Source organism: Delphinapterus leucas, chromosome 7 (genome assembly GCF_059928025.1).
Source record: "Delphinapterus leucas isolate spDelLeu-1000000601 "Yukka" chromosome 7, BTC_Dleu_Yukka2, whole genome shotgun sequence".
Taxonomy (NCBI): domain Eukaryota; kingdom Metazoa; phylum Chordata; class Mammalia; order Artiodactyla; family Monodontidae; genus Delphinapterus; species Delphinapterus leucas.
The window spans coordinates 670469-685327 of record NC_143135.1 but is presented as its reverse complement, the minus strand read 5'-3'; the positions used below and the strand labels follow the sequence as shown (position 1 = coordinate 685327).

At 48.8% G+C, this 14859-nt stretch overlaps 1 protein-coding gene across 4 annotated transcripts in view; it reads right to left on the bottom strand.

Moving 5' to 3' along the window:
- Window positions 1-14859, bottom strand: part of AP2A2 (adaptor related protein complex 2 subunit alpha 2) — a 63433-nt gene that overhangs the window by 32501 nt on the left and 16073 nt on the right. For all 4 annotated transcript variants that reach the window (XM_089914296.1, XM_089914297.1, XM_022565419.3 and 1 more), the window contains exon 2: window positions 5783-5851. In XM_089914296.1, coding sequence (XP_089770422.1) covers window positions 5783-5851 — 69 coding nt within the window. The remainder of the gene's footprint in view (window positions 1-5782; window positions 5852-14859) is intronic.

Genomic DNA, 14859 nt, shown 5'->3' with positions numbered 1-14859 from the left:
ACTACCGAGCCTGCGCTCTAGAGCCCGCGAGCCACAACTACTGAGCCCATGAGTCGCAACTACTGAAGCCCGCATGCCTAGAGCCCGTGCTCCGCAACAAGAGGAACCACCGCAATGAGAAGCCCACGCACTGCAGAAAAGAGTGGCCCCCACTCGCCACAACTAAAGAAAGCCTGTGCGCAGCAACGAAGACCCAACGCAGCCAAAGCTAAATAAATAAATAAATTTATTTAAAAACAAAAAAAGAACATGGGCAAAATGACGGCAAGTGGTGAAGCCAGGTGACGGCCGCCAGGCGGGGAAGGGAACAGCGCCCCCCCATACGTATACGTTCGCGTTCCCTCGATAAAATGGGGTGGCTTTTTCAAGTCTTTCTTTACCTGTAAAAACATACATTCTTTACAGAAACGCTTTTTATTCATCTTTCTACCCCTGGCACCTGGGATTGAGTGAGCGCCCAGCAGTGAATGAGCAAATGAGCGTGTGTTACCTGGTAAACCTCTGAAGGCCACCAGCCAGAAGACATTTTCCCACCTCTGGGCAGGACAACACAACAGCTGTTTTCTAGAGGTTCCAAGGTTGAGGGCAGGCCCACTACGGCCCTAATGACCTCCCATTCGGTGGCTTCCACAAGCAGGCTGGCGGGTGTGCAGGGCAGGGCAGGGTGGGCGCCCCACCTACAAGGGGCTCTGGGCCTGCCCGGGGAGACGAGCTTAGGCTAGAAGGTGGCGCCATGTCCTCCCTCAGTGGTCGACAGCGCACATGAGGGCATGGCCCGGCTCTGTCAAGGGCAAGGCTTTCACACGGGCACTGCCCTGAGGCCCCGGGCCCTGCCCGAGCATCACCACCTCTGTGTGTCTGCCGCCAAGGACTCCACCAGATGCCATGGCCACCGGCAGCCTGTACACTCACCTGCACGCCCACCTCACCTTTCCTCCATCTGCATCCAGGACCATTTGTCTCTGGTCCAAAGCACATCCTTTAGACTCTCCTTCAGCACAGGCCTTCTGATGGGAAACTCTCCTTTTTTGTCTGGCAAAGGTCTTTTTTAGCTTCATTCTATTTTTTCTTCTTTTTTTTTTTTTTTTTTTTTTTTGCAGTACGCGGGCCTCTCACTGCTGTGGCCTCTCCCGTTGCGGAGCACAGGCTCCGGACGCGCAGGCTCAGCAGCCATGGCTCACGGGCCCAGCCGCTCCGCGGCATGTGGGATCTTCCCGGATCGAGGCATGAACCCATGTCCCCTGCATCGGCAGGCGGACTCTCAACCACTGCGCCACCAGGGAAGGCCCTTAGCTTCATTCTTAAAGGACACTGTTAGCCAGCTGCTACTGTCCAGCACTTTGGGACCATCCTCCGCTCCGCTGCCCCCATCCCTGTGACAAGTCGGCTTCCACAAGAACCCTGTGAAGACGGCCCATCTCTTCCCCCTCTGGCAACTTCAAAGATTTCCTGTCTTGGGTTTCTGCATTTTCACAATAGTGTGTCTAGGTGTAGATTTCATCTTATTTATTTATTGTAACTGTGTTTATTGAGTCTGAGGTTTAGTGCATTTCATGAATTCTGGAAAGTTCTGTCACACCAGCTCCCCTTTCCTCCCAGGAGGTCACTTAACCCTGCAGGCCTCTGAACCGCAGTGCATTTCATGAGTTCTGGAAAGTTCTGTCACACCAGCTCCCCTTTCCTCCCAGGAGGTCACTTAACCCTGCAGGCCTCTGAACCGCACGCCTGTGTCTCTCACCCACTCTGCTGCTTTGCATTCAGGACGGGCTGTTTCCTTACCCATCTTTCAGAACGTGCCTGTGGCTATATCCACCCGAGTTCTTCATTTTAGTTCTGCATCTTTCGGTTCTAGGATTTCCATTTGGTCTTATTTCAAAATCTGCTATGTCACTTTTTATACTTCCCAAGCTTCCCACTGAAATTTTCAAGTTCGTCTTTTATTTCTTTAAAAACAGTAAACCTAGTTCTTCATTGTAATCTGAATCTGGTGTCGGAGGCCTCTGTGATTCTGTTTCTGTTTTCTCTGCTGGTTCTTGCTGTGCAGTCTTGATTCTTTGTGTGCCTGATTATCTGTCACTAGGTGCTGGACAACATCCTTGAGAAGTTACCTGGAGGAATCACTCAGCCTGTGATGGTAACCTCTTCCTCCAGAGGACTGCGTGTGAAGTCCCGCTGCAGGCCTGGGGCAGGACGGGCTCACTCCCGGGTCACTCCTGCCCTAAGGGCAGCCGCCTTTAGGGCCTCAGTTTAAAATGGAAGAAGGCCTCACACTGGGGGCTCTGGGATGACCCTCCTCCTAGACCCCAGGCTCAACCTCAGCACTGGGCCTCCTCAGGCCAGGTGGTTCTGGGGGGCTGTCCTCTGCGCAGTGGGGTGTCCGGCGGCCTCCCTGGCCTCCACCCACTAGATGGCAGTAGCACGCCCATCCCCAGTCCTGACAGCCTTTGTCCCCTGGGGGCAAAATCACCCTGACTGACAACCGCCCCTCTAGACACTGAAGGTCACCCAAACCAGGCTCTGTTTCAGGGCTGCTCCTCTGGGGTTAGCAAACTCCCTCCCAGCACAGAGAGATGAGTGCTCTGCTTGCTTTTGTGGGCCAGGAGTTCTCTTCTTGCTCTGTGATGCTTTCAAGATTGTTTTAATACTGTGTCTCTTTTTAAGCCGCTTCCAGTGGAAGAGCTGGTTGAGATGTGCGCTAGCCGATGTGGCGGCTTCGGCCACATGGGGCTACTGAGTACTTGGCCTGCACTGGTCTGAACTGAATGTGTTCCACGTGGTACCTTCCGAAGACTGGGCATGAAAAACATGTAAAACATCTCAATAACCTTTGCTACTGACTACATGCTGCAATGATAATATTTTAGGTACACTAAATCAAATAAAATATATTAAATTTAGCTTCATCTGCTTCTTCTTACTCTTTTCTAATGTGGCTACCAGCAAATTGAGAATTCAGCACGCGCCTGCGTTTCCGGTGGACAGCACGGATGGAGAAGTGCAAGTGCAGCCCCCAGAGCACATACTCCTGAGAACAAGGAGTAGGTTTTCCCTTGTCTGCTGCCACTCAGGGCACACACGCTCCATAAATGCCAACTCGTTAACAGAGAAGAGCGAGCCTCCTTCCCTACCCAGAAGGGCTCAGCTGAGAGAGGCTCGGGGGCAGAAGAAACTACGGAAGTATTGTTTGTCCCCAAATATTTAAAGGCAGTTCGAAGATTCACCCTCTTCTAACCACACGGTGAACATCCCTTAGGCACTGCGCCCCTCCCCAGGAATGCGCCCGTGTCTCCACACACACGCACACAGTTGCAGCAGCAGACATCATCCGCCCCTTCGACGAAGGCCTGGACGTGCCAGGAGTGGGTCAGCTCTGTCGGGGTCAGGATCTGCCTGCCTCGGCTTACGAGCCATGGCCAAGCGACATCCCCAGCCCATGCCAGACCCTCTGCCAGACAGTCCGCACGCCGAAGCTCCCTCGAGGGCTAGTGACAACGCTGACAGACCAACACCTCTATCTGCAGCCTCCTCTGCCCCCAGCCAACCTGCTTCCTCTGTTTATATTCCGCAGTGTCACTCTCTAGTCAATCTTCTGTCCTCCAACCCCATCACAGGGTCTGCTTCACAGAGAACCCAGCCTGAGGCCATCAGCACCCCATTTAAAGGCACAGAGGGGTAAGTCACTCAACAGGGTAACCCAGCTAGTAACTGGCTATCAGAGCAAGTGCGAGCTGGGGGTAGTCAGGGCAGCCTAGCTCTCATCACCACATTATACGCTCCCTTTTAGGAAGTAGTGGACGTTCCAGACCCCTCATCAGAGAAGATATACAGATGGCAAATGAACACATGAAAGAATGCTCCACATCACGTGTCATCAGGGAAACGCATATGATAAAATAGCAACGAGATCCCTCTACAACTATCGCAGCAGCTCAGATCCAGACACCGACAACACCAAATGCAGTGAGGACGTGGGGCACAGGGACCCTCACCCGGCTCCGGTGGGGATGCGAATGGTGCAGCCACTGTGGGGGACAGCTGGGCGGTTTCTTATAAAACTACACATACCCTCACCACGTGATGGGCAATCATGCTCCTTGGTATTTACCCAAAGGAGTTGAAAATTTATGTCCACACTAAAACCTGCACACTGATGTTTTTAGCAATTTTATCATAATTGCCAAAACTTGAGAACAACCAAGACGTCCTTCAATAGGTGGATGGATAAAGAAACTGGTACATTGGACGGTGGCATATTATCCAGCTAAAAAGAAATGAGCTGTCAGGCCACTAAAAGACATGAAGGAACCTTGAATGTGTATAACTAAGTGAAAGAAGGCAACGGGGAAAGGCCATATAACCATATGCTTCGAACTCTATGACATTCTGGAAAAGGCAAAACCACCACGACAGTAAAGAGATTAGTGGTTGCCAGGGGTCGAAGGGAGGGAGAGATGAATAGGAGAGCAAAGAGGATTCTTAGGGCAGTGAAAGTGCTCTGTGTGAGACTATAACACTGGGCACTGTCAGGATACGTCCGTCCACACGCACAGAATGCACAGCAAGAATGAACCCTAACGTGAGGTATCGATTCGGGCTGACGATGACGTGCCCGTGTAGGTTCACTGTGACCAATGAACCGCTCTGGTAGGGAAGCAGATAATGGGGAGGCCGTGCATGTGTGGGGACAGGACGGGTACAAGAAATCTCTGTACCTTCCTCTCAATTTTGCTGGGAACCTAAAACTGCGCTACAAAAAGTTAAGTCTAAATTTAAAAAAATTTTTTAAGCAATGGAAGTTATAGACAACCCCTCACACACACACACACACGCAAATACATATAACCAAACCATTTCACATACAGTTTCAGAGTTTCACAGACCTTCTTAGCGGACCCTTGGGCCTGGTTAACAGTAAAGCATGACACCTGCCGAGGGCTCAGCAGGGGATGCATGTTGGTACAACTCAAATTCCACGAGTGCTCGCATCATCTGACCACACAGGACGTCCATTCTCAAGCCCTGAAAAAGCTCCGACCCCAAGAAATCCTGTCTTCCCCTGCCCCCAGTCCCCTGGGTCTCGGTCCTGGCCCCCTCCTCTACTCATTCTTTCTGGGCAATTTCAGCCACTCCCGTGGCTAACGTCTGCTCAGAGACTTGAACGAGGTCTCAAATCTGTAAAACTCAACTGAAAAGTAAGGCTTAAGGGATTAACCGGTCTTTCATAAACATGTCCCAAGACTGAAAATCTACACTTGACAATTCCTCAAAACGAGGATGCTCAGGGGAGGTGTCCGCCCCAAAACCTGGCTCGCAGAGAGGCTGTCTCCCTGAGTGGGTTAGACAACATGGTGCGTTATTCACTAACGCAGAGGAAGACACGTCCACGTTGGAAGAGCTCAGGTGACCGTGCAGGACTTCTACGCAGAGCAGTTCCCCACCCGAGACGCACACCGCATCAGGTCCACTGGCTCACGAGCTCCCGCACCCTGCGGAGCAGAGTCCAGGGCCGGGGGTGGGGAGACAGCTGCTCTAGACAAGCATCCTTCCAGCTCCAGGAAAAGGCTGGTCACAGGAGGGGACCCGCTATCTGATCAATTCTACACAAACCATCAGACGACTCCAGAATAACCACTGGCTTGACTTTAAACACCAACAAAGCCAGGACAGTAACTGTACTGAGACCTTAACTTTGGTTTGAAGTGAAAAAAAATAAAGATGAGATTAAGTCCCTACTTTATAAAATTTACAAAAGAACATCTCATGACAAAGATTAAACACTTACCTTTAAACTTTGATCTAATGTTTGCCAGCTCTTTGTTTATTCTCTTTATTTCTGCTTCTTTACTTTTGCCTAAAAAAAGAGAACACAAATGCATCTTGCTTTAACTGATCTCTAAACAAACACCCACTCCCTGACAAAAGTGACACATCAGAATTAAATGCAGAATCACGGCTCTTAGGATCCCAAGGAAAGAAGCAACCGGCCTCCACCTGAAGCCAGGCAGGAGGTGGGTGAGGCAGAAGCCGGGCTCTGACACAGTCTGGTGCGGCTGCTCCCCATCAGGACCGGCAAGTCCACGAAGCCCCCGGGAGAGAGGGGAGTTGCCACCCCACATCACATGTTTAGCTCTGCCTTTTCGCCACCGTCCTGGACCTGGAAACTCTCGAAGCAGTGCTAGCTACCACCATCAGCTAATAGTTTACTCCTAAAATTGACTTTTACTGCCACCGACAATTTTAAAAATTATAAAGGTTTAACTACTGTAGGCTTCGAACTTTCTTTCTTTATGAAATGCACCAGCCTACAAAATCTGATAGGTCCACTTTTATAATATCCAATGAAGTTTGGGAATCATCCAATATATTAAAAAAGGACGGAAGGTACAATAAAGAAACACATGACAGTCCCACTTCCCCTACATCCTGCATCGAGTGCTAAATCGGCCTTCCTTCAACAAGCGTCGGCATGTGTGTTCAGCTTCAGTCCCCCTTGACTAGGTGTGGAAACAGGCCTAGAGAGCAGAGACGATTTTTCCAGGGCCACACATCTTAACAAGTACTGTAAAAATATAAGAAGCTGTTCATCACACAGGGCAGGTGAGTTGTAAGTTCACACTTGAGTAAATTTCCATCGCTTCTGGAAAGCAGGAATTAAGTTCACTATTAAAGGCCCTCCCCAGGCTAGTCCCTGGCTCGGTGACTCTATTCCCAGGGGAAGGAAAGGCTGCCACAGCAACCGCCCGCACTGGAGCACTGCCAGGCTGGGGCCTCACAGGTGCCCACACGCTGGGCTCACCAGGCCGTCCTGCAGACTCGCTGCCCACCCGCCCAGCCTCCATCACTGCCACTCTTGGAGCTTATCTCACCTCGAAGTGAGGCAGCCTCCCACTCCCCAGGGCACTCCCACAGCACCAGTTATCTTTCACCACTAACTCGCTAATAAACAGGGTTTAACATCTGCCTGAGTGTAACGGAACCCTCCTTTGAGCCACTCCTACCCTAGAAAGCCCCTGGCCCAGACAGGGCACAGAGGCAGGCTACCCCCCAGATGCTGTTCAAGGTGCCAGGACTTAGGTTAAAACAACACATCCTGCCCTCAGGAGCTGCCGTTCCAAGTGGGGGGAAGGGGGGGTTGCAGAACTTTAACAAAACAAGCCCGGCAGGCGGATCTGGGGAACCAGGGGGGATCAGGGGGTCAGGGAGGGGATCCTGACCCTCCTTCTCAGCCCTGAGTGCACTGCGGGGAGGCAGCTCCCAGCTGTGCCAGCTTCATCATCTGGAAGAGGTGCCCCAAGAACCCAAGGGGGCACCATGTAGAGCAGCGGGCCTGATGCCCCGGAGCGGCGGGTTAAGGGCAAATGTTTTCTTAAGTTTTCCTGAAAAAGTAACACCTTTGCTGAAGTAGGCTTTTCTGACCTGACTGAAAGGGCCACGAAAACAAGGTCATGGGCACCTTCTGCCCACAGCCTGGCTTGAGTGTGGACAGAGCACGGCGCACTCTGGGGCCCACGTGTGTGTGCAAGTGTGCGTGCCCGCGTGTACGCATTTGTGTGCGCGTGTGCTTCTCACAAGGGTGCAGGAACCTGTGTGTCTGTGCTGCTCTCCGGTACTCGCACTTTGCTCTACCCGCCCACGCCCAAGGGAAACAGAGACCCCTGCATGGCAGGAACTTGTGTTGTTCAGAGTCAAGACGGGTCAGAACCAGAGCAGAAATCATAAAAAGATTAGGAGGTACTGGATAGGGGGCAACATGCTAAACAAACTACGGGGATCTATAGCTACTACCCCAGACGGGTAAGTCACAAAATAAAACCAAAAGCATGTAGTTTGGAGTTTAGGTGTAGCCTGCAGAAGAAACAGAAGCGAATGGATGAGCTGCACTCCCTCCGGGCAACAAGACCGGGGCTGGGGCAAGAAGCTAGGGCTTTCCAGCCAAAGCTGTTTTAAAATCAGCCAATTTATAGCAAACACACACACACTTGTTTCAATCAGGGGAGGTCAGGCTCCCCCAGAGGAGAGGCACAGGGGTCCAAGGACAAAAGCAGACTCTGATTCACTCTGCAACCAAGGGGAAATTACTCCGCATCTCTGAGCACAGTTCCCTCAAAAGGGAAACTACTAAAAGCCACAAGACCTCACAGCAATACACCTGGGCAAGGGGAGGTAGAAGGGAGAGCCCCAAACAGACCCGGGGGACTACACGGGGCGGAGCGTGACCGGGGGCTGGCACAGTGACGAGGGACAGGGAGGGCCACAGAGACCGGTGGACAGGCCCCAGGAAAGCCTGGAAGCACCGCCTGGTGAAGACGGTGGAGGAGGGAGTCTGTGCGACAGGAAAGCCACCTTGGACCTTGCCCCCCAACCCTGCCACAGCCCAGAGGACGAACTCCATGTAAGACAAGCAAGTTACACTCCACACAGAGACGACAAGGAAGGGGAGAAAGAGTAAAACAACACCCGGCAGACAGGCAGCGCACAGACCACAGCAACACTGGAGCCTCTATCTCCAAACAAGCTGGAGAACAGTAAGAAAAACAGGGAAGACACTTAAAAACCCACAGAAAAACTCAGACGTTAGTTAAGAGAAACCAGGTAAATTAGAAATTTAAAAAATCATTTCAAAAATGAATAAGAGGGACTTCCCTGGTGGTCCAGTGGTTAGGACTCTGCGCTCTCACTACTAAGGGCCCAGGTTCAATCCCTGGTCAGAGAACTAAGATCCCACAAGTTGCTTGGCACATCAAAAAAAAAAAAAAAATGAGGAATAAGAAACAGAAGGAGGGCTCCCCTGGTGGCTCAGTCATTAAGAATCCACCTGCCAATGCAGGGGACACGGGTTCGAGCCCTGGTCTGGGAAGATCCCACATGCCGCAGAGCAACTAAGCCCGTGTGCCACAACTACTGAACCTGCACTCTAGAGCTCGCGAGCCACAACTACTGAGCCCGTGTGCCACAACTACTGAAGCCCACGTGCCTAGAGCCTGTGCTCCACAACAAGAGAAGCCACCGCAATGAGAAGCCCGCACACAAGAGTAGCCCCCGCTCACCGCAGCTAGAGAAAAAACCCGCGCGCAGCAACGAAGACCCAATGCAGCCAAAAATAAATAAATTTTTAAAATAAATAAATTAAGAAACGGAACAGAAGAACAAATATACACAACAGAGGTCTGGAGAGAAACAGAAGATGAAAAGAATGAAAAGAAACAAAATGAGTTAAAGCAAAAAGAAATGAATAAAGAGATAAAGGATACAGGAGAAAGTAGCAAATACTGAAAATGGACAAAGATGCAGCATATGGACAGTAGGAGTCCCTGAGGAAGACAGCCAACTGGGCAGTGGAACGGCCTAAAGCACGTCATTTGAAAAAGCTTTCCTGAAATTAAACAAAGTAAATAAAAGATTTAAAACCACATAAAAAACCACACCACATACCTGGGAATACCGACCCCAAATAACACACACCAAAACATATTCTAATAAAACCATTGGACTTTAAAGAAAAAAAAAAATTCTGGGAATCCCCTGGCAGTCCAGTGGTTAGGACTCTGCACTCTCACTGCCAAGGTCCAGCTTCAGTCCCTGGACGGGGATCTAAGATCCCACAAGCCACACAGCACGGCCAAAAAAAAGAAAAAAAGAAGAAAGAACTCTTTTGAACATCTGGGGAAAAAAGCAGCTGATACAAGGAAGAAAATCAGACTTCCTCAGACCTCAGACTCGGGCAGGCTCAGGTGTGGACTGGACACCTGGTCCACTGACTGGACTATGGCTGAGTGCCCTCATCACACAGGGAAACAAGACCTCGGGGGCCAAGGACACAAGCCCACAAACGCTGGCCCTTGCTGGCTGGTGGTGGTGCTTCCACCCGACGGGGCGAGGCTGTGCCTGAGCGGCAGCCCTGGGAACACCCTTGGGAATTGCTCCGGTTCCCACACTCCTGTCCAAGGTGAGGCTTTAAAGAAAGTCGAGTATGGCCGGGGGGGGGGACTGACACCACACACGTTCAACGCGTTCAAATCAAACTTATGCCCAAAATTTACCGAACTGCCATCCTCCTCCAGGTGGTGAGGACACCTGGGAGAAACGCACGCGCTGGGGCCCTGGGGGCCTTCCCCACCCCCAGTTCATGCTCACTCAAGCTGCACTTCCCTCCCGACAGAAGCCCAGCCACCCCACACTGCTGGCAGCAGATGTAGCGATAAATCCGATCTTTCTAGATGCAGCATCAGTTCTGGGAGAACGGGAGAGGTCACTGCCCTACCCTGACTTCTGAAGCCCATTCTAACAGGGTGAAGCATCGGCCAGTGTAGCTGGGACGCGGTGACAAGCCTCGCCATGCCTGCAGCTTGATCTCCGTTCCACAGTAAAGAGGTTCTGGTCTCTGCCACCCTGTGCTGTCTCCACCTAAAACGCAGCAGGTCTGTCAGCCACAGAAAATACCAAGCTTCTAACAGGCAATTCCCACAGTGGATGTCGGCGCTCTGGTAGCTAATGAGTAACCTAGACTGTCCCACAACCACTGCCAAAAACAAGCTACAATTTGCGTCCAGTAAATAGCAAAGAATGCACTCTAGGGGGACAAGCTTTGAAAAAAGCCCTTGGATTTCTAGAATTACCGCCCCTGGTCGTTCTTCCGGAATAACATGCTGGTTGATGATTTCTTCTTGCCTGCAAGCTGAGCTCATCAACTGACAGTGCTAGTGTTCTGGGAACAGCCTGATTCCAGACAAAGAGCACAGGGGCCTATCACAGCTTATTATAACTAACACACCAAACCGCCAAAATCGCATGGCAGGAAGTCTGAAATTTACAATAAAATTTGGTCGAAATAAAGTTTAGTCTCTATATAAAATGATTTCACTGAGTAAGCCAAAAGCTCAAAATTGAGTAAACAAAAGCCTATTTTTGAAGGACGGTATCACTGTTAAAATGATACTGAAGGCGGTCAGCACAGCAGGAAGCAGAGCAAACTCTGGAAGCAAGCCTGCCCTGGAATGCCACTCCACGTGCCCAGGCCAGCAACCTAACCTCGCTGAGCCTCAGTTCTCCTTCGTCACATGAGGCACCACGAAGTGCTGTGATGAGGGCTGCACAGATGACCATCAAAAAGCACACACAGGGCTTCCCTGGTGGCGCAGTGGCTGAGAGTCCGCCTGCCGATGCAGGGGACGCGGGTTCGTGCCCTGGTCCGGGAGGATCCCACGTGCCGCGGAGCGGCTGAGCCCGTGAGCCATGGCCGCTGAGCCTGCGCGTCCGGAGCCTGTGCTCCGCAACGGGAGAGGCCACAGCGGTGAGAGGCCCGTGTACCGCAAAAAAAAAAAAAAAAAGCACACACAGAGCAGCAGCCTGCCCACGGGAGACTGTCATGAACATAATCAGGACTATTCTCTATTTCTCTTTATTTGTGCACAGAAAGGATGGGCCTCCAAAAAGAAAGCCTCAACAACAGCAGACTGGAACAAAAGATTTCAAAGAAATTAAAAGTTGCTATGCCACAGAAGATAAAACCACGTTTGACCCTGACAAATGTTAACAGGTATATCTTATTTTAACAGCTTTAGTGTGATATAATTCACGTATCAAACTATTCACTCATTTAAAGCATGTAACTCAATGACTTTGAGTACATTCAGAGTTCTGCATCCATCACCACTATCTAATTCTGGAAAATTTTCATCTCCCCCAAAAGAAACACCACACCCAACAGCAGTCATGCACCAACACCTCCCTCCTCAGCCCCTAATCTCCTTTCCACCTCCACAGACTTACCTCCTCTAAACATTTCATATAAATACAATCTTTATATGTTCTTTTGTGATTGGCTTCTTTCACCACTTACAAAAGATAGCGTGATTTTTTTTTAATATTTATTTATTTATTTGGCTGTGTGGGGTCTTAGTTGCCACATTTGGGGTCTTAGTTGCCACATTCGGGATCTTCATTGCCGTGTGTGGGATCTTTAGTTGTGGCATTCAGGATCTTCAGTTGCGGCATGTGGGATCTAGTTCCCTGTTCAGGGATCGAGCCCGGGCCCCCTGCATTGGGAGCTCGGAGTCTTAACCACTGGACCACCAGGGAATTCCCAATGATTGTTTTCAAGGTAGCATGTATCAGTACCTCATCCCTTTTCTCTGTTGAATAATATCACATTATATGGATATACCATAGTTTGTTATCTGTTCATCACCTGATGAACTGGGGGCTCTTATGAATAATGTTGCTATGAACGTTCGTGTGCGAGTCTCTGTGTCAACGCACACTTTCATTTCTCTGGAGTGGACGGACACCTAGGAGCAGAAATGCTGGGTCGTACGACAATTCTATGTCTAACACTGTGAGGAACTGACGAGATGTTTTCCCAAAAGGCAGCACCATTTTACATCACCACTATAAAAGCGCGAGGGTTCCAATTTCTCCACTTGCTATTGTCCATCACTTTTATTCTAGCCATCCTAGTTAGTGTGTGTGAAGTGGGATGTCACTGTGGGTTGTTTGGTTTGTTTGGTTTTTTTTGACTGCACCACACAGCTTGCGGGGATCTTAGTTCCCTGACCAGGGATCGAACCCGGGCCCTTAGCAGTGAAAGTGCAGAGTCCTAACCACTGGACCGCCAGGGAAGTCCCTGGTGTGTTGTGATTTTATTTTCATTTATTTTTTTTATCTCCCTTGTGTTTTTACCTTTGACCCACTGGTTATTTAGGAGGGTGTTTGATTTCCACATATTTGTGAATTTCCCAAATTTCCTCCTGTTACTGATTTCTAACTTCATTCCATTGTGGTTGGCGAACACACTTCGTATGATTTCAATCTTTTTAAATTTACTGAGGCTTTTTTTTATGGCTTAACATACAGTCTATTCTGAAGAATGTTCCATATGCACTTGAGAAAAACGTGTATATATATTCTGCACTTGCTGGGTGAAGCAGTCTATAGATGTCTGTTAGGTCTAGTTGACTTAGTGTTGTTCAAGTCTTCTATTCATTGCTGATTTTCTGTCTACTTGTATCTCTTACTGAAAGCAGGGTACTGAAGTCTCCAATTATTATTGTTGAAGTGTCTATTTCTCCCTTCAATTCTTCATGTATTGTTTTAAATTTATTTTTATTTATCTTTGGCTGTGTTGGGTCTTCGTTGCTGTGCGCGGGCTTTCTCTAGTTGCAGCGAGCGGGGGCTACTCTTCATTTCAGTGCACGGGCTTCTCACTGCGGTGGCTTCTCTTCTTGCAGAGCGTGGGCTCTAGGCGCACGGGCTTCAGTAGTTGCGGCACGCGGGCTCAGCAGTTGTGGCTCGCGGGCTCTAGAGCGCAGGCTCAGCAGTTGTGGCGCACGGGCTTAGTTGCTCCGCAGCATGTGGGATCTTCCTGGACCAGGGTTCGAACCTGTGTCCCCCGCATTGGCAGGTGGATTCTTAACCACTGCGCCACCAGGGAAGTCCCTCTTCATGTATTTTGCTTCATGTATTTTGAGCTCTGTTATTAGGTATGAATATGTTCAGAATTGGGAATTCCCTGGTAGTCCAGTGGGTAGGACTCAGCGCTTTCACTGTCATGGGCCCGGATTCAATCCCTGGTCTGGAAACTAAGATCCCGCAAGTCTTGAGGCTAGGCCAAAAAAAGAAAGAATTGATATATCTTCTTGAGGGCCTGACACTTTACCACAGTAAAATGTTCTATAACTCTAATAACAATTTTTGTCTTAAAGTCTATTTTGTCTGATACTAGTATAGTCACTCCGCCTCTCTTCTGGTTACTATTTGCAAGGCACATCATTTTTCTTCCTTTCACTAGTATCTTTTGTTTGTATCTTTTGATCTATAGTGTCTTTCGAAGAAAGCATTTAGTTGGATCATGTTTTTTTTAACCCATTCTGCCAATCCTGCCTTTTAACTTGAGGGTTTAATCCATTTACATTTAAGTTAGTTTCTGATAAGGTAGGGCTTACATCTGCCACTTTGCTGTTTTCTATGTATGTCTTCTGTCATGTTCCTGCATTCTTCCATCACTGTCTTCTTTTGCATTAAGAAGTATTTTTCCGTGCACCATTTCAATTCACTTGTTTCTTTTACTTTTTTTTTAGTTACTTTCCTAGTAATTGCCTGGGGATTATAATCAACACTTAACTTAAAACAATCTAGCTTGATACAAACTTAATTTTAGGGAATTCCCTGGCAGTCCAGTGGTTAGGACTTGGTGCCTTCACTGCTGTGGCCTGGGTTCAATCCCTGGTCAGGGAACTAAGATCCTGCAAGCCGTGTGGCGCGCCCCAAAAACAAAAATTTTTTTTTCCTTTGTCTTTCAAAAGTTTGACTATGATGTGTCTAAGTATTGACCTCCTTGAGTGTATCCTATTTGGAAGTCATCTTGGGTATGTAGATTAATGTTTGTCACCAAATTTGGGGAGTTTATGTCTTCAAATATTCTTTCTGCATCTTTCTCCTACTTCTTTCTTTATGGGACTCCAGTTATGGGTATATCAGTATACTTCATGGTGTTCCACAGGTCTCCGAGGCTCTGTTCATTTTTCTTCATTCTTTTTACTTTCTGTTCCTCAGATTGGATCTGTACTTACCTTAACAGAGATCTTAACTTAATTATATTAACAAACCTATTCCCAAATTCACTGATTTCTTTCTTCTATCAGTTCAAATCTACTGCTGAGCCCCTCTAGTGAATTTTTCATTTTTTCATAGTTATTTTATTTTTCATAGTTATTGTATTTTCAACTCCAGAATTTCTATTTGGTGTTTTTTTAAAAATAATTTCTACCTTTTTATTGATAGCTTCTACTTGGTGAGATATTCTCATACATTAATTATTTAGACACAGTTTCTTTTAGTTCTTAGAACATACTTATAGTAGCC